Source organism: Euleptes europaea, chromosome 16, assembly GCF_029931775.1.
Source record: "Euleptes europaea isolate rEulEur1 chromosome 16, rEulEur1.hap1, whole genome shotgun sequence".
Classification (NCBI taxonomy): domain Eukaryota; kingdom Metazoa; phylum Chordata; class Lepidosauria; order Squamata; family Sphaerodactylidae; genus Euleptes; species Euleptes europaea.
The window spans coordinates 35568893-35590948 of NC_079327.1; the positions used below are offsets into that span (position 1 = coordinate 35568893).

Here is a 22056-nt window from a genome sequence, read left to right on the forward strand (position 1 = left end):
CAAACTAATTTACGCTGTTCCTGAGAATCAACTGACCCCCAGGGAAAAAATGAGTTGGGGTGTTTGCTCAGAGGACAATACCAAGAAGAGGAAGCAAGTAAGTTCTTTACAAAGTTCACAGTTGGTTGGTACATGCCACAGCAATCTTCTATATGCCTTAATAATAAAATACATGAACATTCAGGTTTTGTAAATTTTAGAATACTAAACTGTCCTGTGTTTTGAAAAATGAATCATAGTCACATTTTTAATGACCAAATTAGTGGACAATCACAAGTATCATAAGGTTGCTGATAGTTGGAAGCTCTCCAAATATTTGTGTGTTATGTACCATCAAGTTGCTTCCGACTTATGGTGACCCTATGAATTAATGACCTCCAAAATGTCCTAACTTTAACAGCTTTGCTTAACTCTTACAAACTGATGGCCACAGCTTCCATTATTGAGTCAATCCATCTCATGCTGGGTCTTCCTCTTTCCTATTGCCTTCAACCTTTCCTAGCATTATTGTCTTTCTAAGTACCTGCTATAGCTCTCTTTAGTTGTAGGCCTGCCTGCCTGCCTTTGATTGTCCCATGGCCCCTTTCTCCACATTTAAGGATGTGTCTACTATTATTGTATTAGTGTTACATGTGTTTATTTTTTTTTACCACTTAATGGTGTTCCGTACAGCTATAGCCAGAGCTTTAAACACAAGATTGACTCGATCCTTTCAAAATAAAATTAAGATTGCTATAAAGGCCAAGAAAGGACCATCAAAAACCTTTAAATGAAAGCTTTAGAAGTCAAAAAGTGCTTGTCCTTAGATAACTAAACCACCTTGGCGAACTGGCATGATACAATACAGAGGAGGGAATGTAATTTCATTAATAAACTTCAGCACTTAGACCACTGTACCCTCCCCTCTTATCCTTTGAGTGCTTAGACTTATGGAATCAGTGCTTTTAACAGCTTAGCAACCAGTCATGATCAGGCCTTGACTTATACATATTTACCAACCCATGACCTTGTGCGGCAAATCTAATCTGACATAGTAATGTTATTCTGTGCCAAAAGCTATGGGAATTTAAAAGCCCAAATAATGCATTCCACTTTATCCAAGAACCCTTTCACACAGTAAGAAATGCGACCAAAAAAATTGAATGCGCCAGTGATTCATACTTCCACTTTTCATTCTCCTGTAAAATGGCAACTTGCATGTCTCTGCACAGCAAGATGCTCTACAAGAATAGGTTTCTTTAAATTCCCCTAGGAACAGAGAGAGAGTGAAGAAAACAGGCAGCAACTTAAACACTATAAATAAAGAGTGCTTAAAGAGAATTCAAAGCATTTACTGCAGAGGAATGAAATTTGCAGTTTTATTCAGGCACCCACATATATACTGGCTTGAAATACTCTGAAATTCCAGGTTTTAAAATTACATACATGTGTTCACAGCAAATAAGTTATCAGCTCAAAGAGCACTGATTTGCAAACAACAAACAAACAAAAGGCACCTTTCAGAATTAAAAAATTATGACTGCCATGAAGATAATTGTAGGAAAAAAAACAATCAGAATGCTAACAAGAAAAAAAGCATTAGTTATGTACTAAAATAATTTACTGTCCTTATTAAACTAAAAAAGCAGACAATGTGTCAAAAAATGGATCACATTAAAGTGTCTGTCCTTTTGTTGATTATAGTATTCATGAACTTGCAAAGATTTATAGGCAATGTTTTGAAAGGGGTTAGTGCAATTACTTTCTCAAACCCGAAAAACTAAGAATTAAAAAATTCCCCTGGCCAGCATCTTTATACATTAGCTTGAGAATATAGTGGAGAACTCCATAGCTAGGAAAAAAACACTTTTAAGGAATGTAGCCCAGGTTCACATTGTTTCCCCAAATGTTCCTTTGATCAGTGCATGATTTTACGAGGAGCTTTTGTTTTCTTCACAACAGTGGCTTCTGCAAGAAAAGATCAGCTTTATACACAAGCCACTTTTACATCATATTTTATATTGAATTTGCAGATCCAAGAGCCCTTTATAAATCAGCAAGGTTTTAATATCCCAGTCACCAAACCACTGAAATTTCATTTGATGCCTAAACTAATTTTTATTCACATTGTAATTGAATTTTGAAGAGAATGACAAAATTAACGCAATAAAATTAACAAAGAGAATATTTGATTTCTCCTGTGAAAATTAGCATCTCCCTACGGCCCCAAATTCTCAACCACCTATAAATATGAAATAGAAATATAAGTGACTTAAAGGGAGGAGGGAGAAAACAAGCAGCCAGGGAATATGAAAAATATGTTCTGCCATATACCATACCGTATGCCATGTGGAAAAAATTTTGAGGTTCCTGCAAACACTCATGTTTATAAAATTAGACCCACCCACCACCATAAAGTGATGGGGACATCCAAACTTGTGGGAAGACTGGGAAGAGTCTCCAGTGTAATGCAAGAAACTGCAGTCAGAACAAAATAGTGAAGTCCTTGAGTATATACAGAAGCTATAGGAGTCTCTGCATTCCATACCAAATGCAAATAACTTGTCTAAAACCATGCTTTCAAGAATGCATGGGTTCACTCGTTTTGGAACTAGAATCTGATGTTATCATCACTGCCCACATTGTGGATAAATATGTATGTGAATGACACCCAACATATGCCCAATGTTATGAAAACATCTGCTCCAAGGGCACACATGCTTTGATAAATCTCAGAACTGGCCACACCCAAACATACACGCACACCAATCTCTGGGTTCCAGCACCAGGTGCCAATGCTCGGAATTCCACCCTAAATCTAGGAACTCTGGTAGACCTTTCTCCTGCTACCACTTGGGAAGGTTATTAATATTTTACATCAGTATTGTACAAGTCTTGATACTGGAAAATGTTAACATTAGACAAGTCACAATACTGGACAGACTCTGTCAGTCTGTGTATTCCCTATTAGAACATCTCTCATGCATGCATGAGCCAAGTAAAGCTCTATCCCCCTAATCCCTCTTTTGGGCTTTAGGGACAGTGTCAGAGCAACTGACAAGTGAGTTTCCTTTAGTTCTTTCTCAGATCAGAAAGTTCTTTCTCAGATCAGGCATTACATTAGTTTGGGGAGCATTTAAAAAAAAAACATGTAATTTTTTACAATTTTTTACAGTTTTCAAATTTTTGTGCAAACTTGGGGGGCGAGGATTCCCCAAGTTTGGAGGGGGGGATCTCCTTTCTGACAATGTTGGCCCAGCCCATTGGTACAGATATCCCCAGACTGGCCCATGCCTGAAAAATAGATATATTTATTTAGTTAATTCTTTTATTAGATTTATATCCCGCCCTTTCTCGGCCAGAACCAGGTGCAGGGTGGCTCACAAAAACAACAACAACACAATAAATATACGATGGAAATTAATTAGAATGGAATAAAACATTCAAAATTATAACAATATCGATAAAATATCCACGTCGTATATCCCTATTTAAAAGAAGGTGCCCACAACTAATCTGATCCTGCATATTATATTAAAACCAATATTTTCCAACAGAAGCAGCAAAATCTTAATACTTATTGGTGCTGGTGACATGAATTAATTAAGAGGAGACCACAGGAGAAAGGGGGAGTCCAAGGAAGGGGCCAGTGGGCAGGCCAGCAGCTATATACTGTAAATGATATGTGAAAAAGAAGGAACAATCTAGATCTACACTCACCTCACACGAGACCCAGCTGGGTGCCGCCATATGACTCCCCTCATGCAAGGCCTGGCTAGGCACCCTGTCTACCTGGCATCATGTGGGGCCTAGCCCTTGCATAGGGCTCAGCCTCCTGGGTGACTCCTGCCTTGCCTCATATAGGGCTTGGCTGAGGTGCCACCATCTGGCTCACCTTGCACTGGGCTGGGCATGGCACCAGTGTCTCCCATGCCTCAAGTTGACTGAGCCAGGCACCGCCATCTTCCTTCCCCATCTCACCTCTCACACAGGGCTCAGGCAGGCCAGGCTCTTTTGTTCCAGTGTGGTGTAGTGGTTAAGAACATTGGATGAGTATCTGGGAGATCTGCAGTTGAATCCCCACTCTTGCTATGGAAGCTTGCTGGATGACCTTGGGCCAGTCACATTCATAGAATCATAGAATCATAGAGTTGGAAGGGACTACCAGGGTCATCCAGTCCAACCCCCAGCACAATGCAGGAAATTCACAACTACATCCCCTCCCAAAAACCCCAGTGACCCCTACTCCATGTCCAGAAGATGGCCAAGATGCCCTCTCTTTCATGATCTGCCTAAGGACATAGAATCAGCATTGCTGACAGATGGCCATCTAGCAGATGGGATATCAATAGAGGTATTTCAAGCTACAGAAATTGAGTCCATCAAAATCTTAACAAAAATATGCCAACAAATATGGAAAACAAAACAATAGCCCACAGACTGGAAAAGTTCAATCTACATTCCAAAGATGAAGATAATTCATCCTCTGGTATTGCCCATTACTATGTATGGATGCATAAGTTGGACAGTGAAGAAACCTAACAGGAAGAAAATTGATTAATTTGAAATATGGCATTGGAGGAGAGTTTTACGGATACCAATTCACTGCCAAAAAGACAAACAAGTGGGTTCTAGATCAATTCTGGGGATGTGGGATGGTATAGGACAGCCTGATCTCATCAGATCTTACAAGCTAAGCAGGGTCAGTACTTGGATGGGAGAGGAAGGCAATGGCAAACCACTTCTGTTTAATCATTTGCCTTGAAAGCCCCTTGCTGGGGCTGCCATAAGTCAGCTGTGACTTGATGGCACTTTGCACATACACAGATCAATTCTCCCTAGAAGCTAAAATGACTAAACTGAGCCTACTGTACTTTGGTCACATCATGAGAAAACAAGACTCACTGGAAACAATAATAATGCTGGGGAAAGTTGAAGTCAGTAGGAAAACCCAAAGTGAGATGAATTGACCCATTAAGGCAGCCACAGCCTTCAACGTGCACATGAGCAAGACAGGACATTTTGGAGGTCATTAATTCATAGGGTCATCATAAGTCAGAAGTGACCTGACAGCACACAACACACATAGGGAAGTGAGAAATGAGATTTGGAAATAGTGGGGAATCTGGCATTGTGAAGTCATTCCATAAATTAGCAACCAAAAATTAGCTTTTACTCATGCTGAATAATGTTTGCAAGTGGATTTTGCAGTTTCACACAGTAAAATCTAGTTGCAAAGTGCATTCATGGCAAGTAGATTGAAAGTGCATTGTGTGTGAAAGCTAGGATCAAAATCGAAAAGAAAAGAAAAGAAGGGTCCAGATCTGCTGGGGGGCTTCCATTTTCAAGGAAAAGAACCACACAATTGAGCCTGCCCACAGTGGTGTATAACAGGAACACTGAAGGAGCAACCAAACATAAAATGGCTCCCATTGTGCGGCTATAACAAGTAAAAGGTACTCTACAAACCCCTAAACATGTTTCTCCTCAGCTAGAACTCTGCATGGATCTTAAGAAACCAGAAAGTCTTTACCATAAATTATTAACCCTAAGGATTAATATTATATTATATGTTAAAATCGAAATGCAGAAACTATACCAGATTTTTTAAAATAAGGTTTAATAAGCTACCCAAACCTCAATAATTAAATTTACCATGAAAGTGGCTTCATATATTTTTTTAGATAAATGGTTGTAAGACCAACCAAGGTTACATATTTTCCTTTCACATAAACTAACTTCAAAAGCTTTAGAGGGTTGTTTGCTTAGCCCCTAGCATTACATGGGGCTATATATCTGAAGGGATTTTATCATCTGTTTCGTTGGATGTTCTGCCTGAAAATCAATGGCGTGATAAGACAAAAAATATGGAGTGTTACTTTACTCATTTGCTGAAGGAAAAAATCAATTTCATGACTCTTTCCCTTAGCCTTTGATATTTGCAGAAACATTAACAGCAAAACACAAGGTGAGCACATACCGCATTTTAGATAAATTAAATTTAACATGAAAGTTGTCCCTGATTTCACATTTCTCAGAAGAGGAGGCAGATCTGGACAAGCTGGTCATTTCACTTCCTGGCTGAAACTCAGCAGAACTGTTTTCCCAAGAATCATCATCTGTGGTGAAATCTGTGTTATGAACAGCCATGCATCTTAACCTGTAAGATATTATTAGGAAACATCAGTGCACACCATTTTCTGATACTGGACCTATCAATAGTATTAACAACCTGGGTTGCCAAACTACAGCAAAGATTAAGGATACTAAATTTTGAGAACAGAAGAACATTTTTAAAACAAGATAACAATGCCCACCACAACTTAGCAAGTAGCTTATCTGGTAAGGCAGAAACCCAAATGAATGGAGAGTAGGGTTGCCAACTCTGGCTTGAGATATTCCTGGAGATTTGAGGGGTGGAGCCTGGGGAGGGGCCTCAGCTGGGTATAATGCCATAGAGTCCGCCTCCAAAGCAGACATTTTCTCCAGGGGTGCTCTTTTATCTGAGCTCGCTTGTAATTCCAGGAGATCTCCAGGCCCCACCTGGAGGTTGGCAACACTACTGGAGAAAATTCTGGGATGGGAGAAACAAGAGGGAGGCGGACTGTAGAAACAGAGATTGTGTAATGTGTTGTGCATGGGTAAAGTACTTTTTAGGCAGCAAATTAACTTCACCATCCGTTCTGGTGAAGTAATATGTCCCTGCCATGTTTTTCAACTACTGATATTTTAACACACCAATTCTTAATACATTTCTTTCTTTCGTGTCTTTCCTAAAGTTTTGAAATGAAATTGCCCACACCAGGTGGTGGCTGAAGATCTCCTGCTATTACAGCTGATCTCCAGGTGACAGAGATCAGTTCCCCTGGGGAAAATGGTCACTTTGGAAGGTGGACTCTATGGCATTATACCCCACTGAAGTCCCTCCCCTCCACAAACTCCACCCTCCTCAGGCTCCACCCCCAAAATCTCTAGGTATTCCCCAACCTGGAGCTGGCAACCCTAGTCCTCCACACCAAGGATGTTGAAAAGTATTTCCTTGTAACAATATTCCATAAGGGGCTCTGATACTGATAAACCGCTGAACGCTATCTGCTGGAGCAGATTTATAGGGTTGCCAGGTCCCTCTTCGCCACCAGCAGGAGGGTTTGGGGGCGAAGCCTGAGCGGGGCGGAGTTTGGGGAGGGACTTCAGTGCCATAGAGTCCAATTGCCAAAGCGGCCATTTTCTCCAGGTGACCTGATCTCTATTGGTTGGAGATCAGTTGCAATAGCAGGAGAGCTCCAGCTACTACCTGGAGGATGGCAACCCTACATATTTAGCACAATATTAGGATTGCTAGCCTCCAGATGGGGCCTGAAAATCTCCTCGAATTACAACTGATCTTCAGTCTATTGAGATCAGTTCCCTGAATAAAAGGACTCCTTTGGAGGGTGGGCTCTATGGCATTTTACCTTGCTGAGGTTCCTCCCCTCCTCAAATCTCCAGGAATTTCCCAATCCAGAGTTGGCAACCCTACACCTAGGGTCCCTCCCCTCCTCAAACCCCAAGTGGTAGCTGGAGATCTCCCGCTATTACAGCTGATCTCCAGGTGACAGAGATCAGTTCACGTGGAGAAAAGGGTCACTTCGGTCACTATGACACTATACCCCATTGAAAACCCTCCCCTCCTCAAACCCTGCCCTCCTTAGTCTCCACCCCCAAAATCTCCAGGTATTTCCCAACCTGGCAACCCCACCTACACCACTTATTCCTGCTGGCTCTGGTGATCCTAGCATGGAGTCTCCAGACCACCACACATGGTAAGATGCATCTATACACATTGTGTCCCTCTCAGATGCATGGATAAGACTTTCAGAATGGAGATTTAAGTGTATGAAATAGGCAAAAAAGGACTTAAAATTGTAGATGAGCAATCAGAAACTTACCATTCAAGATCTGAATAGCATGAACGTGTATTGAGACCTTAATATCAAATATAAATTTCCTACCCATTTTCTTCAGAGGAAACTTTCAATAGAGGTGTTCTCTCTGTAAAACAGCTGTCTTTAGATCTTGTGCTGAAGAATTTGGGCAAACTGAAATGGTACCTTTAAAACATAAAGAAAACAAATAGTTAGTCTTACACTGAAGAAAGTATATACTGAAGAGAGTATATTAACTCACTGTATATTAGATCGATTAAGTTACTTCAGGGGTGTGCTACTCCTGGGAAGCAAAACTGTGTCTGTTGTTTGTTTTGGGCTTCTTTTATGATTTTAAGAAAACTAGGGTTGCCAGGCCACTGCCCAGCACCCTGGATGCTTTGGGGTGGACAATGTCACACAACACGTTGACATCATATCTAGTCAAAAACCTGGATGTGCCATTGGCACATTTGCTGACACTCTGGACTTCCTCCCAAACTCTATTGCATTACCATAGAGTTTGGGAGATATTCCAGAGCATCAAATGGTACCCGGATATAAACTTGTGCCATATTGTTTCTGCCCTCCACAATTCTGCAGAGAGTCCAGATGCAAGTGTAACCCATGCCATTTTCATGTTTCCATTTTATTTCTATTGGAAATAGGTTTGGCTGAGGTCCTATCGCTGCTGTGCTGTATTGGCAGCCACAGCAACAATGAGGATCTACAGAAGCCTGTCTCCATTTGGAAAACATCACTGGACTCATAACTATGGAATGAAAGGGGAGGGGGTCTGGTTGTGATCCTTGTGCTGTGGCTACACAGGAAAACCTTGTGTGCAATTTCCACTTTAATGCATCACATTTAAATCAGTTCCCAGTGTCTAAGGGCCTTTCCAGACAAATACTTTCTTTTTGGGAAGATGTGCTTCTCCTATTCTGAGCACTCTATTAGTCCTAGCCATAAGAACCGATAGATCTATCCACTTGGGGGAAACAGCAAGGCAAGGCTTGCTTCTGGTATTTCGCTCTGCTGCAATGGGATGGCTCGTGATGAGTTGCTTTATGAAGATTTCCCAGTTGTACAAGGTTTGTGTTTGTGCTGCTGATTGTTCAAAAGGAAGCATTTCTACGTTTCATGGACCTTGCATTATAATATTTATTATACAAAACAGCCTGGACTCCAGAATATGAATTAGAAAGATGTGTGCTAGTATTCTAGCAGTATGTCTAAGAACTTTTTTTTTTCAATATCTACACTTGCACAGAAGTTACTGTTAACGTTTTGGGAGATTCTTCTGATTTAAACTCATCCTTTTCTGCAACCCTGGCTGTTCGCCTGAGCTTGTAAAATCTAAACTGTAGCCAAGGCTGTCCCTGAGTTGTAGATTGTTTCCCATTTCCCTACTTTATGCAGCTCCCCATCCAGAGATGATACCTATGAAGCAGTAGTGATTAACATCGCAGCGTCAACCCAGCATGACTTGTTCACAAAGCCAAAATAATGCCATCATTCACAATGAAGCATTGGCTTGAAGGTTTTGCTCCCTATTCTAAACCCTTCTCTTTCATTGCATCAGCAGATAACAGGGTCAGGCACATTAAAAAATATCTTATAATTATGGTAACATAAATAGACTGATTTTAAGAACTGTTAGCTGGTCCTGTTTTATGTCTCAGAATCATTCTTCCTCTCATTTACTCCAGCACTGATAGGATGCTGTCCTAGAGCACTGTTTGTCACTAAGGACCAAACCCAAAAGTGATGTCATGCCACTCTAGAAATTGCTGGAAACTCTATGGTAAAATCATAGAGTTGTTGGAGATTCCTACAAAGGACTGAGGTCACTTCCAAGAAAAACCTTTAAGTGATGCCAGTCCTCTCCAGCAATTCCTAGACAGTCATAACTTCACTTCCTCTTTTCCTTCTGCCTTCAACTTTTCCTAGCATTATGGTCTTTTCCAGTGACTCTTGTATTCACATAATGTGACCAAAGTGAAAGCATACGGGCTGCCTAAACTCCCGGACTGGACCTGGCAACCCGATATGCAGGCACACAACTACTGTTCCAACCGCGTGCCCGCTTCAAACGCTACTGGACGGCCGCTGCGCGCTCCGTTGAAACTGACACTGCCGCTCCTGCGAGCTCTGTGCAGCCCGGAACACCCAGGAAATAGAAGCAAGGGCAACCTCCAGCGAACCGGAGAGACTCCATGTTCCTGTGCAAACTCTGTTCCAGCCGCAGCCATGTCATGGAAAGCAGACAGTCACGTAGTCAGTGCCAACACCCCCCTTTCTCATTGCAACATCAGCAGCTTAATGGGCAATCAGCAGCGATCCTGATATCAGCGATGAGTCGTTCTTCAAGTTATGCAGCAGCGATCCCCAGACGTTTGCAGAGAACGCACCCATTGTTCCAGAACTTTAATCACTTCAGCAGAGATCTCCCGGTTTCTCCCAGGTCGCAAAAGCCATTGGAATCAGAACAGATTTCCAAATTCTCACCATCCCCACCCCGGTAGCCACAGATTAATCCTTTTGTCACCTTTTGTCACCTGGGAACCTCGGAGGGGTAAACCCCTCTCCCCCGCCCCCAGAAAAACAGTATATCTGGGGTGCCCCCAGCCCATATCTTCACCTTAGGTCTTTCCTGGCACCTTTGCCGTTACTATGTTGGTTTGGGTTTTGCGCAGCCTGACCACACTCCCTCCCGCCTTGCTGGCCAAGTCTACGGGAACCCCTTGCCCCCGCCTTTGCTATTGATTTCTTCTGTCTAAGTCTACATGAACTAGGACAACACCTCTTCAAGGAAGGTAAATATCACCCCATCAACGATCCCTACCACGTTGGCATCTGTGCTTGTACTACTCTCTTTGAATTTCCTAGATTTCTCTGTATGTGTGTATGTAACACTGATTTGATTGAAAATGACATAAACTCTTTTAATCTGGAATCCATTGCTTCTGTCTTTATTTAAAGGTCACAGTTACCGGCTCTGGTATACAAAGGTTGCTCTTGCTATATAAATATTGTAGTTTGTCATCTTGCTTGCTAATTCCCCAAGTTAAAGAGCAATTTGGCTAACAAAAGTGTGATAGCCTCAGTTTAGTGAGGGCTGGGCGCGAGGCAGCAGGAAAAGAGGAAGACCCAACGTGAGAGGGATTGACTCAGTAAAAGAAGTCGCGGCCCTTAGTCTGTTGTTCTGATGCTGCGATGTCACTTGTGCCATAACCTCAGAAGTGACGCCATCAAGGCAGCGCAATGCAATGGCTGCAACAGAAATGATATTGCAACACTGAAATTATGTCCCCACCCCCCATGCACCTCCTGCTGACTACCAGGCTTGGCTAGCAACCCTCAGGAGGAGTGGGACTAAGCGCCACATTATCTCCCCCTTTGGGCTCTTTCTTTCCCCAGCTGTTAAGAAGAAAGGGGAGGGGCACCAAGTTGTGGTAAGGCCTCGTGCAATCTCCATCATTTCTGTATTTCTGCATAGATGCAACAGAGGGCAGGAGGCAGCAGCAGGGAACAGCACAGGAGTGGAACATGTGGATGCCACTCTTGTCCATTCCCATGCTATTTGTGGCTGCTTCCATGGTGAGGGAACATTTTTGGAACAAGCCAAAGTTACAGCAACAACCAAACAGTCAAGATCAACATTGGGTTTTATGCCACAAGGCCATAGTCCTAGTTTTAAATATAAATGACAGCAAAAATTTCAGCAATTGTTTCTTCACCTACATTTCAACTATTTTTAGAAAAGTTGCAGGGAAGGAATCATCTACATTTGATGAGTGTGCAGTTCATATCAAATCAAGATGACATCAGCAAACATTCCTGTTCCTGTTAAAACCCAATTCTTCAATCTCCCCTGATATCAGCCCAAGTGAAATCATCCTCATCTCCATGCATAAGCCAAAGCATAGGACAGGGGAGCTGTGGGGGGTGACATTTTTCTCACAGTAAGCACTACAGCCAATTACAAAGCAGCATTTCAAGGACTGGGGACACAAATGCTTCCTGATTTTTGTCTCTCACCCGGAGTTCTTTCTGAGCAGACATGTGTCTCACATAAGAAAGGGTTTTAAAATGACGCTTGGGTTTCTCCCCCCACCCATTTCTTTTAAAGAGCTCCATTTTGAGAAATAGTTTTTAAAGCGGCGCTTGGCTTTCTGCTGGAGGGAGAGGGAACTGGACGTTTTCCTCACAGTAAGCACTACAGCCAATTACAAAGCAATGATTTCAAGGGGGCAGGGACTCACACGCTTCTGGGTTTGAGCTGGTGATTTTGCTACTGTGTAGCAATTTTTGGATTCTCAATAGAAAAGTGTGGGTCGAGCATGCATTGAACCCCAGGTAAAACTGCCATGCATAAAAGGCCCTGGTGAGCTGACACCAGTTACCGTTGCTATTGAAAGGCCAAGTGGCCCCTGAGACATTGGCAGAGTTGCTGGGATTTGGCTATGCCTCCTCCTGGCCACTAGGAGTCCTCTAGGGACAGTGGCCCACTGGGAAATGACCCTGTGCATTAAATGGCCAGACTGCTCCTGTCCTAGTCTGACACCCTAATTGCTACACCAGGCTTGTTCTCAAATATAACTGTAATAAAGCTGAGGTGCAGAAAGAACTTTTGCTTCACAAAATTGTTAAAAGAGTATTTAAATGTTGAATTAGAGATCTACTGTTTCTTAAATAATCTGATGCCAGAGAAGGTATATTCTTCTTTCAGAAGAGGTACAAGATGCTGATTTAAATCACAGGTCATTGCTTTAATGTCACATCTCCAGTATCTGCGACACAAATCTAATTAATGTCTGTGGAAAATCTCAGAAGAGTGAGCTTTAAAAAACCAGATAAAAAAGGAGACTAAGCAGCAAACTGATTTGATGTGATCTTTGTCCTCAACATTTCGCATCTATTTATGGAATAACCAGAGAATTGGCAACACAGGCAATCAGTGTTACAAAATGTGCTGGTTATAAAACATTCATATGCAAACTATTCTCTTCCCGAAGGCCAAAGAACGGTACACTCCTTCTATCTGGGATGGTCGTCCTCTTCCACCGAGCGCGCAGCTTCGGGAAGGACACACATGGAACGGTGAGGGAGGTAGGGGACACCTGACTAGCCAGCCAGATCAGCTGAATCAACCCTGGCGATCAATGGGGTGACAGATGTCGCAGCCAGATCGCCCTCACATCTGTATTCTCTTCCCAAGTTCCCCATGCCAGTCACCAAGTAAATTCCCAGTTGTCAGGTCCTGACATCCATACACATACCCACTATATGTGATATGCCATCAGGGTTCCAGCCATGCCATTACCATGGGGTTTCTTCCCCTGTAACAGATTGAATGGTCTAAGGACAAATCACATATTATCTCTCATGAATGAAATGTTCTTAAAGGTGTCAAACGTATGGCCCATGGGCCAGATCCAGCCCCTTGAGAGTTCTTATTCGGCCCACAAGCCGGCCGAGGCAGCCACACACACCCCAGCCCCGATCTGAGCTGCGGGGTCTGCTGTGTGCTCGCCAGCCAAGGCAGGCCACCTCCCCCAGCCCCAATCTGGGCTGGCGAGGCATGGCCCAACCCGATCAAGTGACATTTATGTCACACTCAGCCCTCATAACAAATGAGTTTGACACCCCTGCCCTAGTGCCTCAAATTAGACTCAAAAGAGCAATTTGGTTGATTAGACAAATTCCATCCGTCTAAATTTCTGAAGATTGACTGTCACGCCAACAAGAACACTGCAAGTAACAACTCAGAATGCTTATTTATTTATTACATTTTAAAACAACACATAGGGATGGATAGATAAAGAAGACTGCATGAATAGATCTGCTAGTTAGGTTTGCTAAACTTCAGGTACTAGCTGGAGATCTCCTGCTGTTACAACTGATCTCTAGCCGATAGAGATCAGCTCACCTGGAGAAAATAGCCGCTTTGGCTATTAAACTCTATGACATTAAAGTCCCTCCCCTCCCCAAACCCCTCCCTCCTTAGGCTCTGCCCCAAAAACCTCCCGCCAGTGGTGAAGAGGGGCCTGGCAACCCTACTGCTAGTGCTATGGGCTTTGTACGGAAAGTCCGTACAAACTCCAAATGGGCCAACTTGTAATAAGCCAGCTGAGAAGAAATGCGTTCTATGCATCCTCAAAGGCACCTTATTATTACCTCACATGTTCTTATCTGAACTAATGGGTCCAAGATCAGAAGTAGAAGAGATAATGTTCCCTTGATTTTCCCTTGATGAATGGGATTGCCCGCAAATCTGAAATGTACTTGTGTTGATTATATTTTAAATGGCATGTCTGTCTTTTTTTTCAAGTTAATGCAACATATGTCTGTTAGAGAAAAAAAGTGCTGCCTATAGATTAAATACATAAAATCTGTATAAACTGGCCATATTTTTTTGTACAGAGATATTCTATTATCTAGCTAAATGGACTGGAACAAATATTTCTGGCTCTATAATCTGTTTTAATACTGTTATACAACTATGAACAGATTTCTAACGGCAACCTCCTGCATACATGTCGCTATTAACATGTGATAGAAGCAGGAGTTCTTTAATAGCTTGGGGGGGATTGGGGGGGTAGAATTTACCATTTAAAGTTGTTGTTTTATGTAAGTTTACCTGACAGGTGTGTGGCATAGTTGTTGTAGTTTTCAATGCAACAGCAATTAAAAATACAGAAACTAAAAACAGCCTTTAAAAATGTTTTTACTGTGGACTATTTTAGACAAGAGGCATGAAAAGCAAAAAAAAGAGATTCTCTTGACTTCTTTTGGTGAAAAAATACAAGTGTCCATTTTCTACTGTGCTTTGTTCAACATTTGTAGTATCCCTTCCGTACTCTCTTGTAAATCGAAGCAAACCCTGCAATCCTATGCCCATGGCAAAAAAAACTCTGCCATTCTGTAAAATGTCTATATAAAAAAACCAAAACAACTTTGAGAATCTGCAGAACATTTTCCTCATAAATAACACCAGTACAACTGATAATAGAGACTGGTTTCCCTGTTCCTTTTCCCTTTTCCCCTTCCCTGCCTTGGCTTTCCAATTCCTTTTATCGGGCATATTCATTAAAATCAGGTTCATGGTTTTCATTCTCAGGGTTGCATGATGAAACAGCTGTCAATAAAACCTTAAAGAGGATTGGCGCTCACATGTCCCTGGCATGACTAAAGGGGTGGTTGCTCCTATCACTCCTAGAAAGATTAGAGTCTGGATCTATCGGAAGTTGCTTATTTAAAAAAAAAAAAAAACCCTGCAAAAAGCGCATTACATAAATCAACTATTGTGGGTGAAGTAATCATCTTAAGAATATAGAAAAAATGCATTAATTCTGGCTTACGTGGGATACTGCAGGCTTATCGACTGCATAACATATCCTACACAAGAAATAAACATAATACCTTGCCTCACCTAATAATCAGAAAAATTGCCTCTGTGGGTGTACTATTCACGGCCAACTCTATAATCAGGTCCCAGGCAGCAGATTTGTGGGGTGGGGGGGAAGCAACTTGCTATCCTGCCTATCACTAGCCTCCAATTGCCAGCTAGCCAGCTAGCCTGCTATCGGTCCATCTACCCAAGTGACACTCCCACCCAAAAGCCAAGCAAGATCATCCTACATACTTCCTTGCTCTCCCCAGACTTTCTCAAACATAGTACATGCTTGCTAGTTTCCAAACAGCGATTTCTTCTCATGCAACTTTGACCCACATTTCCAGGGAGCCAAAATGGCATCCCAACTCTTGCAAGAAGTACCATCCTTGCAAGCGTTCAGGAAATTTTATAGGGCATGCATAGCTTGCTGCATTATTTTTAAGAAGCACTGGGATAGTGAAGTGGTAAAGGCGATTATCTCCTCCAGCTACTGAGCAGTACATTAGGGTTACCAACCTTCAGGTAATAGCTGGAGATCTCTTGCTATTACAACTGATCTCCAGCCGATAGAGATTAGTTCACCTGGAGAAAATGGCTGCTTTGGCAATTGGACTCTATAGCACTGCAGTCCCTCCCCTCCCCAAACCCTGTCCTCCTCAGGCTCCGCCCCAAAAATCTCCCACCAGTTGTGAAGAGGAACCTGGCAACCCTACAGTACACTGAGTTTGGGGCCATGAGCAATGGTGAGGTGCAGTGATGGTAGGGACTACTGCCTCAGGAAGAAAAACCTCTTGACGCCACTGGTACTAAACACACTTTCACATAATAGCTGTGCTGGGTCAGACCAAAGTCCAGCAATCTCTCCCTAACGTTACGCAAATGTCACTACGAAGTTCATAAGCAGAGAATGAGAGAGTTAGTAATTACAAGCATCCTGAAATTGAAGGTATAGAACCATTCGACATGGGAGTTTCATTCTTAGCTAATATAGTTAATAGAAATAAATTCCATTAATTCTGCATTACGGTAAATTCAAATGTATTTCTTAATTATATATAGTCTGAAATGTTTTTCTCATTTGTCTTGAATGTACTGCTAATCTCCCTCAACCATACTCTAGCATTCGGAGAGAAAATATTATTTGTCTTCCTTCGTTCTCTTCACACCCATTATAATTTTTTAACCACTTATGCAGTAAAAAGGTTGTTGATGTTTAAAGTCTGTGTGCATTTAGTGAGCGAGAGTTACAAGATGGAGCAGCTGTCAGACCTCTGCATATCATAGAAGGACAGAACTGTTGTTGAAATTTTTCCACAATTGGGCTGATTTAACTAACTTTACAACCACTGTTTGGACAATGAGCACACTAACTACTTTTGTTCCTCTAAGGGCCCATTCCTGAAAATTGAGCCCAAAGCCCTTAGGAGGCTGACTATGGCCTCCGCCGGCGCAGGGGCCCACACCGCTGGTGCCCAGAAAGCGCACACGGGCGCCCGGAAGGCACACACCGGCATTAGTGGCCCCAGCGCCAGCATGCAGGGCCGGGCGCCGCTCCCCGACCGCCGACCGCCAGACTCCGGGCGCCGGCACAGGCAGCAGCGGCAAGCCGGGAGGCGTTCCGGCGCCCCGGGAGGTGTTCCCGGGGCATAACGGCGCCGATCGCAGGGCGGGGTCGACATTAGTCAGCTTCCCGAGCACTTTCGGCTCGGGAATGCCTCTTTTTATTTTTTTAAAAATACACCAGCTTTTAGCTGCCGTATCTCCCTTGCAACCCTATGAGGGTTGCATGGGTTTTTGGCGCCGGGCAGAAGTTTCTGCTGTGCCGAAACCTCTTTAGGAGGCAACGCTGCCAGTTTGCCTCCTAAGCCCGGTGCGGTGCGGGCATTCCTTTCAGGAACGCACTGTAAGCCTATCCTCACATATTAAAATGAAACCAAGCTAGCCTGTGCTGAATTGGTCTTTTGACCACAATAAATGATGATTGATTGAAACCAAGGTGGCACCAAAAATATTCTAGGTGACAGATGCTACAACATGGCTGCCTGAAGACATGTCTTGTCTACCCCAGTGTAGCATATCCCTTCAGCGGTTAGCACTGAATTGGATATTTACCACATGATTTTTCCACAATTGGGCTGATTTAACTAACTTTAAAATTCCAAGACCACGGTTACACAGCCCGGATAACCTACAAGAACCAATTTACATCCACTGTTTGGACAATGAGCACATTAACTACTTTTGTTCCTCTAAGGGCCCAGTTCCTCTAAGGTGCCAAGGTGGCACCAAAAATATTCTAGGTGACAGATGCTACAACATGGCTGTCTGAAGACACGTCTTGTCTACCCCAGTGTAGCATATCCCTTCAGCGGTTAGCACTGAATTGGATATTTACCACATGATTGGGGAAAACCACATGAACACCCAACCTGGAACCTTTCTTCTGTCGCAGCCACATCATCCTCATTAGGTATGTTGTTGGCTTGAGAGTTTTAACAAAAGGAACTGTAGACCTGTTTTGACTATTTGGGTTGAACTCAAAAACTAAGAATCTAATGGAGAAAGAAGAAGAAGGTGGTGTCAAGTCACAACTGACTCATGGTTACCACAGGATTACTACTTCATGATCAGTGCACTCAGTTTTTTTCTTTTACAAAGACACCAACTTTCTTTACATGTGAATGTAAAGCAGAGGTTGTTTGCCATTGCCTTTCTTCACATAGCAACTCCAATCTTCCTTGGTGGTCTCCCATCCAAGTACTAACTGTGGCCGACCCTGCTTAGCTCCCAAACTCTGGTGATCTCAGGCTAAACTGGACTATTTGGGCTGCTCTCTCACTTACTGGATCTAATCCATTATTTTTAATTTAGTTCCCTACATCCGGAAAGAACTGAGAGGCGGTACTTAATTTACTCTCTGCCTGTCTCCACAATGGAGATCCAAAGCAGTTTACAATGTTCTGCTCTCCTCCATTTTATCCTCACAAGAATACTATGAGGTACGGTAGGCTGAGAGTGAGAAGCAGGAGAAGGGGAGAGGCTATAGGGGCTTTTAGGGAAGGAAAAGAGGAAACAGTGGGAGGCTGAGATGCCCCCTGCAAGTACATGCAGGTTTCCTCTTGTCCATAACTAATTATATGAATTTTAAAAAGTAGTACTCTCCTTTGTCTGCTTTTGGTCTATATATCATTGAGTGACTGGCATTGCGATCCTAAACATAGTTTCAACTTTCCAAAGTCCATTGCTGTTAGCCCTGGGAGGAGGAAATGAGAGGCAACCCCACAGATTCACATGTAAAGAAAGTTGGTGTCTTTGTAAAAGCAAAAACTGAGTGCTCTGATCATGAAGTAGTAATCCTGCCCCATCCCACATTTCACTTCAGTTAGACTTACCAGGTTACAACCTCTTGTCCCCACTGCTCCGCCCCCCACCCTCGCTGAATGGAGTACAGGAGCAATGCAGGATTGTGAAAAGCTCTGGGAATTCCCCACATCTCTATGCTTTTACCGTAGAGATCTGGGAAATTCTTAGAGCATCACATGTTGCCATTTCCCCAACTCTCTGCCCCCAATTGCTCCTGCCCTCCAATACCTTGCTGGCTGACACATCTACACTCCAGTGCTTAAAGATTTTTTTTCCTAGTCTGACTGACTTCCAGTATCAGAGTTGGGGGTGGGGAGTAGATCAGAGCAAGGAAAGGCAGAGCAGGAGTTGGCTGTTCTTCCTATGCACTCCAAATACCTCACCACATCTCACTTGAGCATAAAGTGGGGAATGAGGGGAACGTTTTCTCACATGTCAATTCATATCTGCATGTCCTGGCTCTGCCCTGAGTATTTTAATAGTCTATACAACTGGGATGCTCTTCCTACTTGTCTGAAATTTAGGAGAGAGCATTCAAAGTTTCCCTTCTTGGGAGAGGAAGTCAAAAAGTGATACTGGGGAAAAGAGTAAGTAGAAAATGATATGCTTCTTCCAGCAGAGAGCTGGTAGGCTCCAAGACTCTGCCTTGGAGAAAAGACTAATATTTTCTTCCACAGAGGCTACAAACAAATCAAAAGCTCTAACCCAACCACAGTAATTTTGAGTGACTTGTTAAAAACTAATATTACATAAAAATGGCACACTTAGTTGGACTGAAAGTACTAAGAATCCTACCACAGACTCTCATCATGACAAATAATGAACTTTAAAAGATCATATTATCGCTGTCTGAACTGTAATATTATAGGTCACTTGTGTTCAGAGCAGTCAAAAGCAATTATGGAATTTGTTCTCTTAACATGGACCAGCAATAGTATACCAACAGTTAATATCATTTTACAGTACAAGGTCCTGTGTTCTATGGGCATTTTGCATAACTAACAAACCAGTAAGGAAAAAAAAACTGGAAAATACTGGGGGGGAGTGTACCCCACAGAAGCCATAAAAGCATATATGAGTTCTGAAACCTGCTGAAAGAATCTCCTTCCCTTAGCAATTCAGAATGCTGCTAGCTTCCTATCTAAACTCCCCCTCCCATGTCTGATATTGTGTGTGTGTGTGTGTGTGTGTGTGTGTGTGTGTGTGTGTGTGTGTGTGTGTGTAAAGTGCCGTCAAGTCACAGCCAATTTATGGCGACCCCTTTTGGGGTTTCATAGGTGGTTTGCCAGTGCCTTCCTCTGCACAGCAACCCTGGTATTCCTTGGTGGTCTCCCATCCAAATACTCACCAGGGCTGACCCTGCTTAGCTTCTGAGATCTGACGAGATCAGGCTAGCCTGGGCCATCCAGGTCAGGGCATGTCTGATATTACAGGAGGATATATTAAGCAAAACATTTATTGATAATTGAGGCTGACAATAAAAACATAGGATGATTCTGAAGAAATTGATTTTCATAGAATCACAGAGTTGGAAGGGGCCATACAGGCCATCCAGTCCAACACCCTGTTTAATGCAGGATCAGCCTAGAGCATCCCTGACAAGTGCTCAATGTCTTGTGTGTGTGTTAAGTGCCGTCAAGTCGCTTTCGACTCATGGCGACCCTATGAATGAAAGTCCTCCAAAATGTCCTATCTTTGACAGCCTTGCTCAGATCTTGCAAATTGAAGGCTGTGGCTTCCTTTATTGAGTCAATCCATCTCTTGTTGGGTCTTCCTCTTTTCCTGCTGCCCTCAACTTTTCCTAGCATGACTGTCTTTTCCAGTGACTCTTGTCGTCTCATGACATGACCAAAATACGACAGCCTCAGTTTAGTCATTTTAGCTTCTAGGGTCAGTTCAGGCTTGATTTGATCTATAACCCACTGATTTTTTTTGGCAGTCCACGGAATCCGCAACACTTTCCTCCAACACCACATTTCAAAGGAATCTATTTTCTTCCTATCAGCTTTCTTCATTGTCCAGCTTTCACACCCATACATAGTAATAGGGAATACGATGGCATGAATTAATCTAGTCTTGGTGGCCAGAGTCACATCCTTACACTTCAAAATCTTTTCTAGCTCCTTCATGGCTGCCCTTCCCAGTCTCAAACTCCTTCTAATTTCTTGGCTGCAGTCTCCCTTTTGGTTGATGGTGGAGCCAAGGAATAGAAAGTCTTGAACAATTTCAATTTCCTCATTGTCAACCTTAAAGTTGTGTAATTCTCCTGTAGTCATTACTTTTGTTTTCTTGATGTTCAGCTGCAGTCCTGCTTTGGCACTTTCTCTTTTAACTCTATGTCTTACCTCCCTTGAAAAGCCAGTGGACTGAAATCTTTCCCCAGCGTAATGCAACAGTCTGGTTCACGGACACTGTTTCGATAGGTATTTTGTGGCTCTCCCTGAACAGCCATCATTTCCTTCAGCAGCTTCAGCTCACGGAAGTTATTGGAAATCGGTTCCGCTGCCATGTCTCCAAGCAAATCCACACGGTGAGGGACTGGAGCCTGAGTCAGCTCCATGTCTACTTTTCTAGATATTGCGCTGTCATCTTTGTTGTCCAAGTACATAGCTCGATTACTTGATGGATTCTGTTTTCTTGCCTGAAAATGGATGCAAATCAAAGGAGTCAATAAGAACAGAACTTCTATGTCTACGAGTACAGATATCTATATTTCACATGAACTCATGGAGCTGCCTTACACCAAATCAAACCATTGGTCAATACTGGCCATTTCCGCACCAATAACTTACCACGGTGTATCCTCCTGTTCGATATTATAGTTTTGGCAGAGAATTCTAAGTTTTTGTTGCCCGTAGCCTCTTTTGCCAGAGTATTCCTTCCATTTTCACCCTGTTTGCACTTTCCCAAAACACAATGTGCTCCCCACTCCAGCAGTCCATTCTGTATTCCACTCCGTGTGGAAACTGTCCCTCCCCTCCTGGAGTGCCGTTGCACCTAATATCCTGAGCCCGAATGTTAACCCTTCAATTGCTTTTTCACTGCCTCCTAGTTAAATTGGGGGGGTCCAATGCACCAACGCCCCTTCGGTAGGCCAATTTAATTTTTTAAAAATAAAACGCTCGGAAAATAGCTGTCAGGAGGAGAGGAGAAGGGAGGGGGAAGTGGGAACAGGAGGGGAAATGGGTTACACAACGGGCAAGATCAACGCAGGGGGTGTGGAAATGAGTTGTATTCCAAACATGACCGCACCCCGGGGAAGTCAAACGGGTATCATGGTATAAGTGGTTGCAGACAACACGAGCATTGAATGACTGCACAATGCTTCCAATCCCAAATGGAGTGGGGAAAGTGTGGACACGAAATGATAACACGTTTCATTTAACGTTGTAAAAAACTTGGTGCGGAAAT

At 42.9% G+C, this 22056-nt stretch overlaps 1 protein-coding gene across 1 annotated transcript in view; it reads right to left on the reverse strand.

Annotated features, from left to right (window-relative positions):
* OCA2 (OCA2 melanosomal transmembrane protein) overlaps positions 1-21253 on the reverse strand; it is a 189131-nt gene extending 167878 nt beyond the window's left edge. The window contains exons 1-3 of the mRNA XM_056861864.1: positions 20991-21253; positions 7971-8069; positions 5960-6139 (exon numbers count right to left, since the gene is read on the reverse strand). Coding sequence (XP_056717842.1) covers positions 5960-6139; positions 7971-8069; positions 20991-21253 — 542 coding nt within the window. The remainder of the gene's footprint in view (positions 1-5959; positions 6140-7970; positions 8070-20990) is intronic.
* Between the last annotated feature and the right edge of the window lie 803 nt (positions 21254-22056).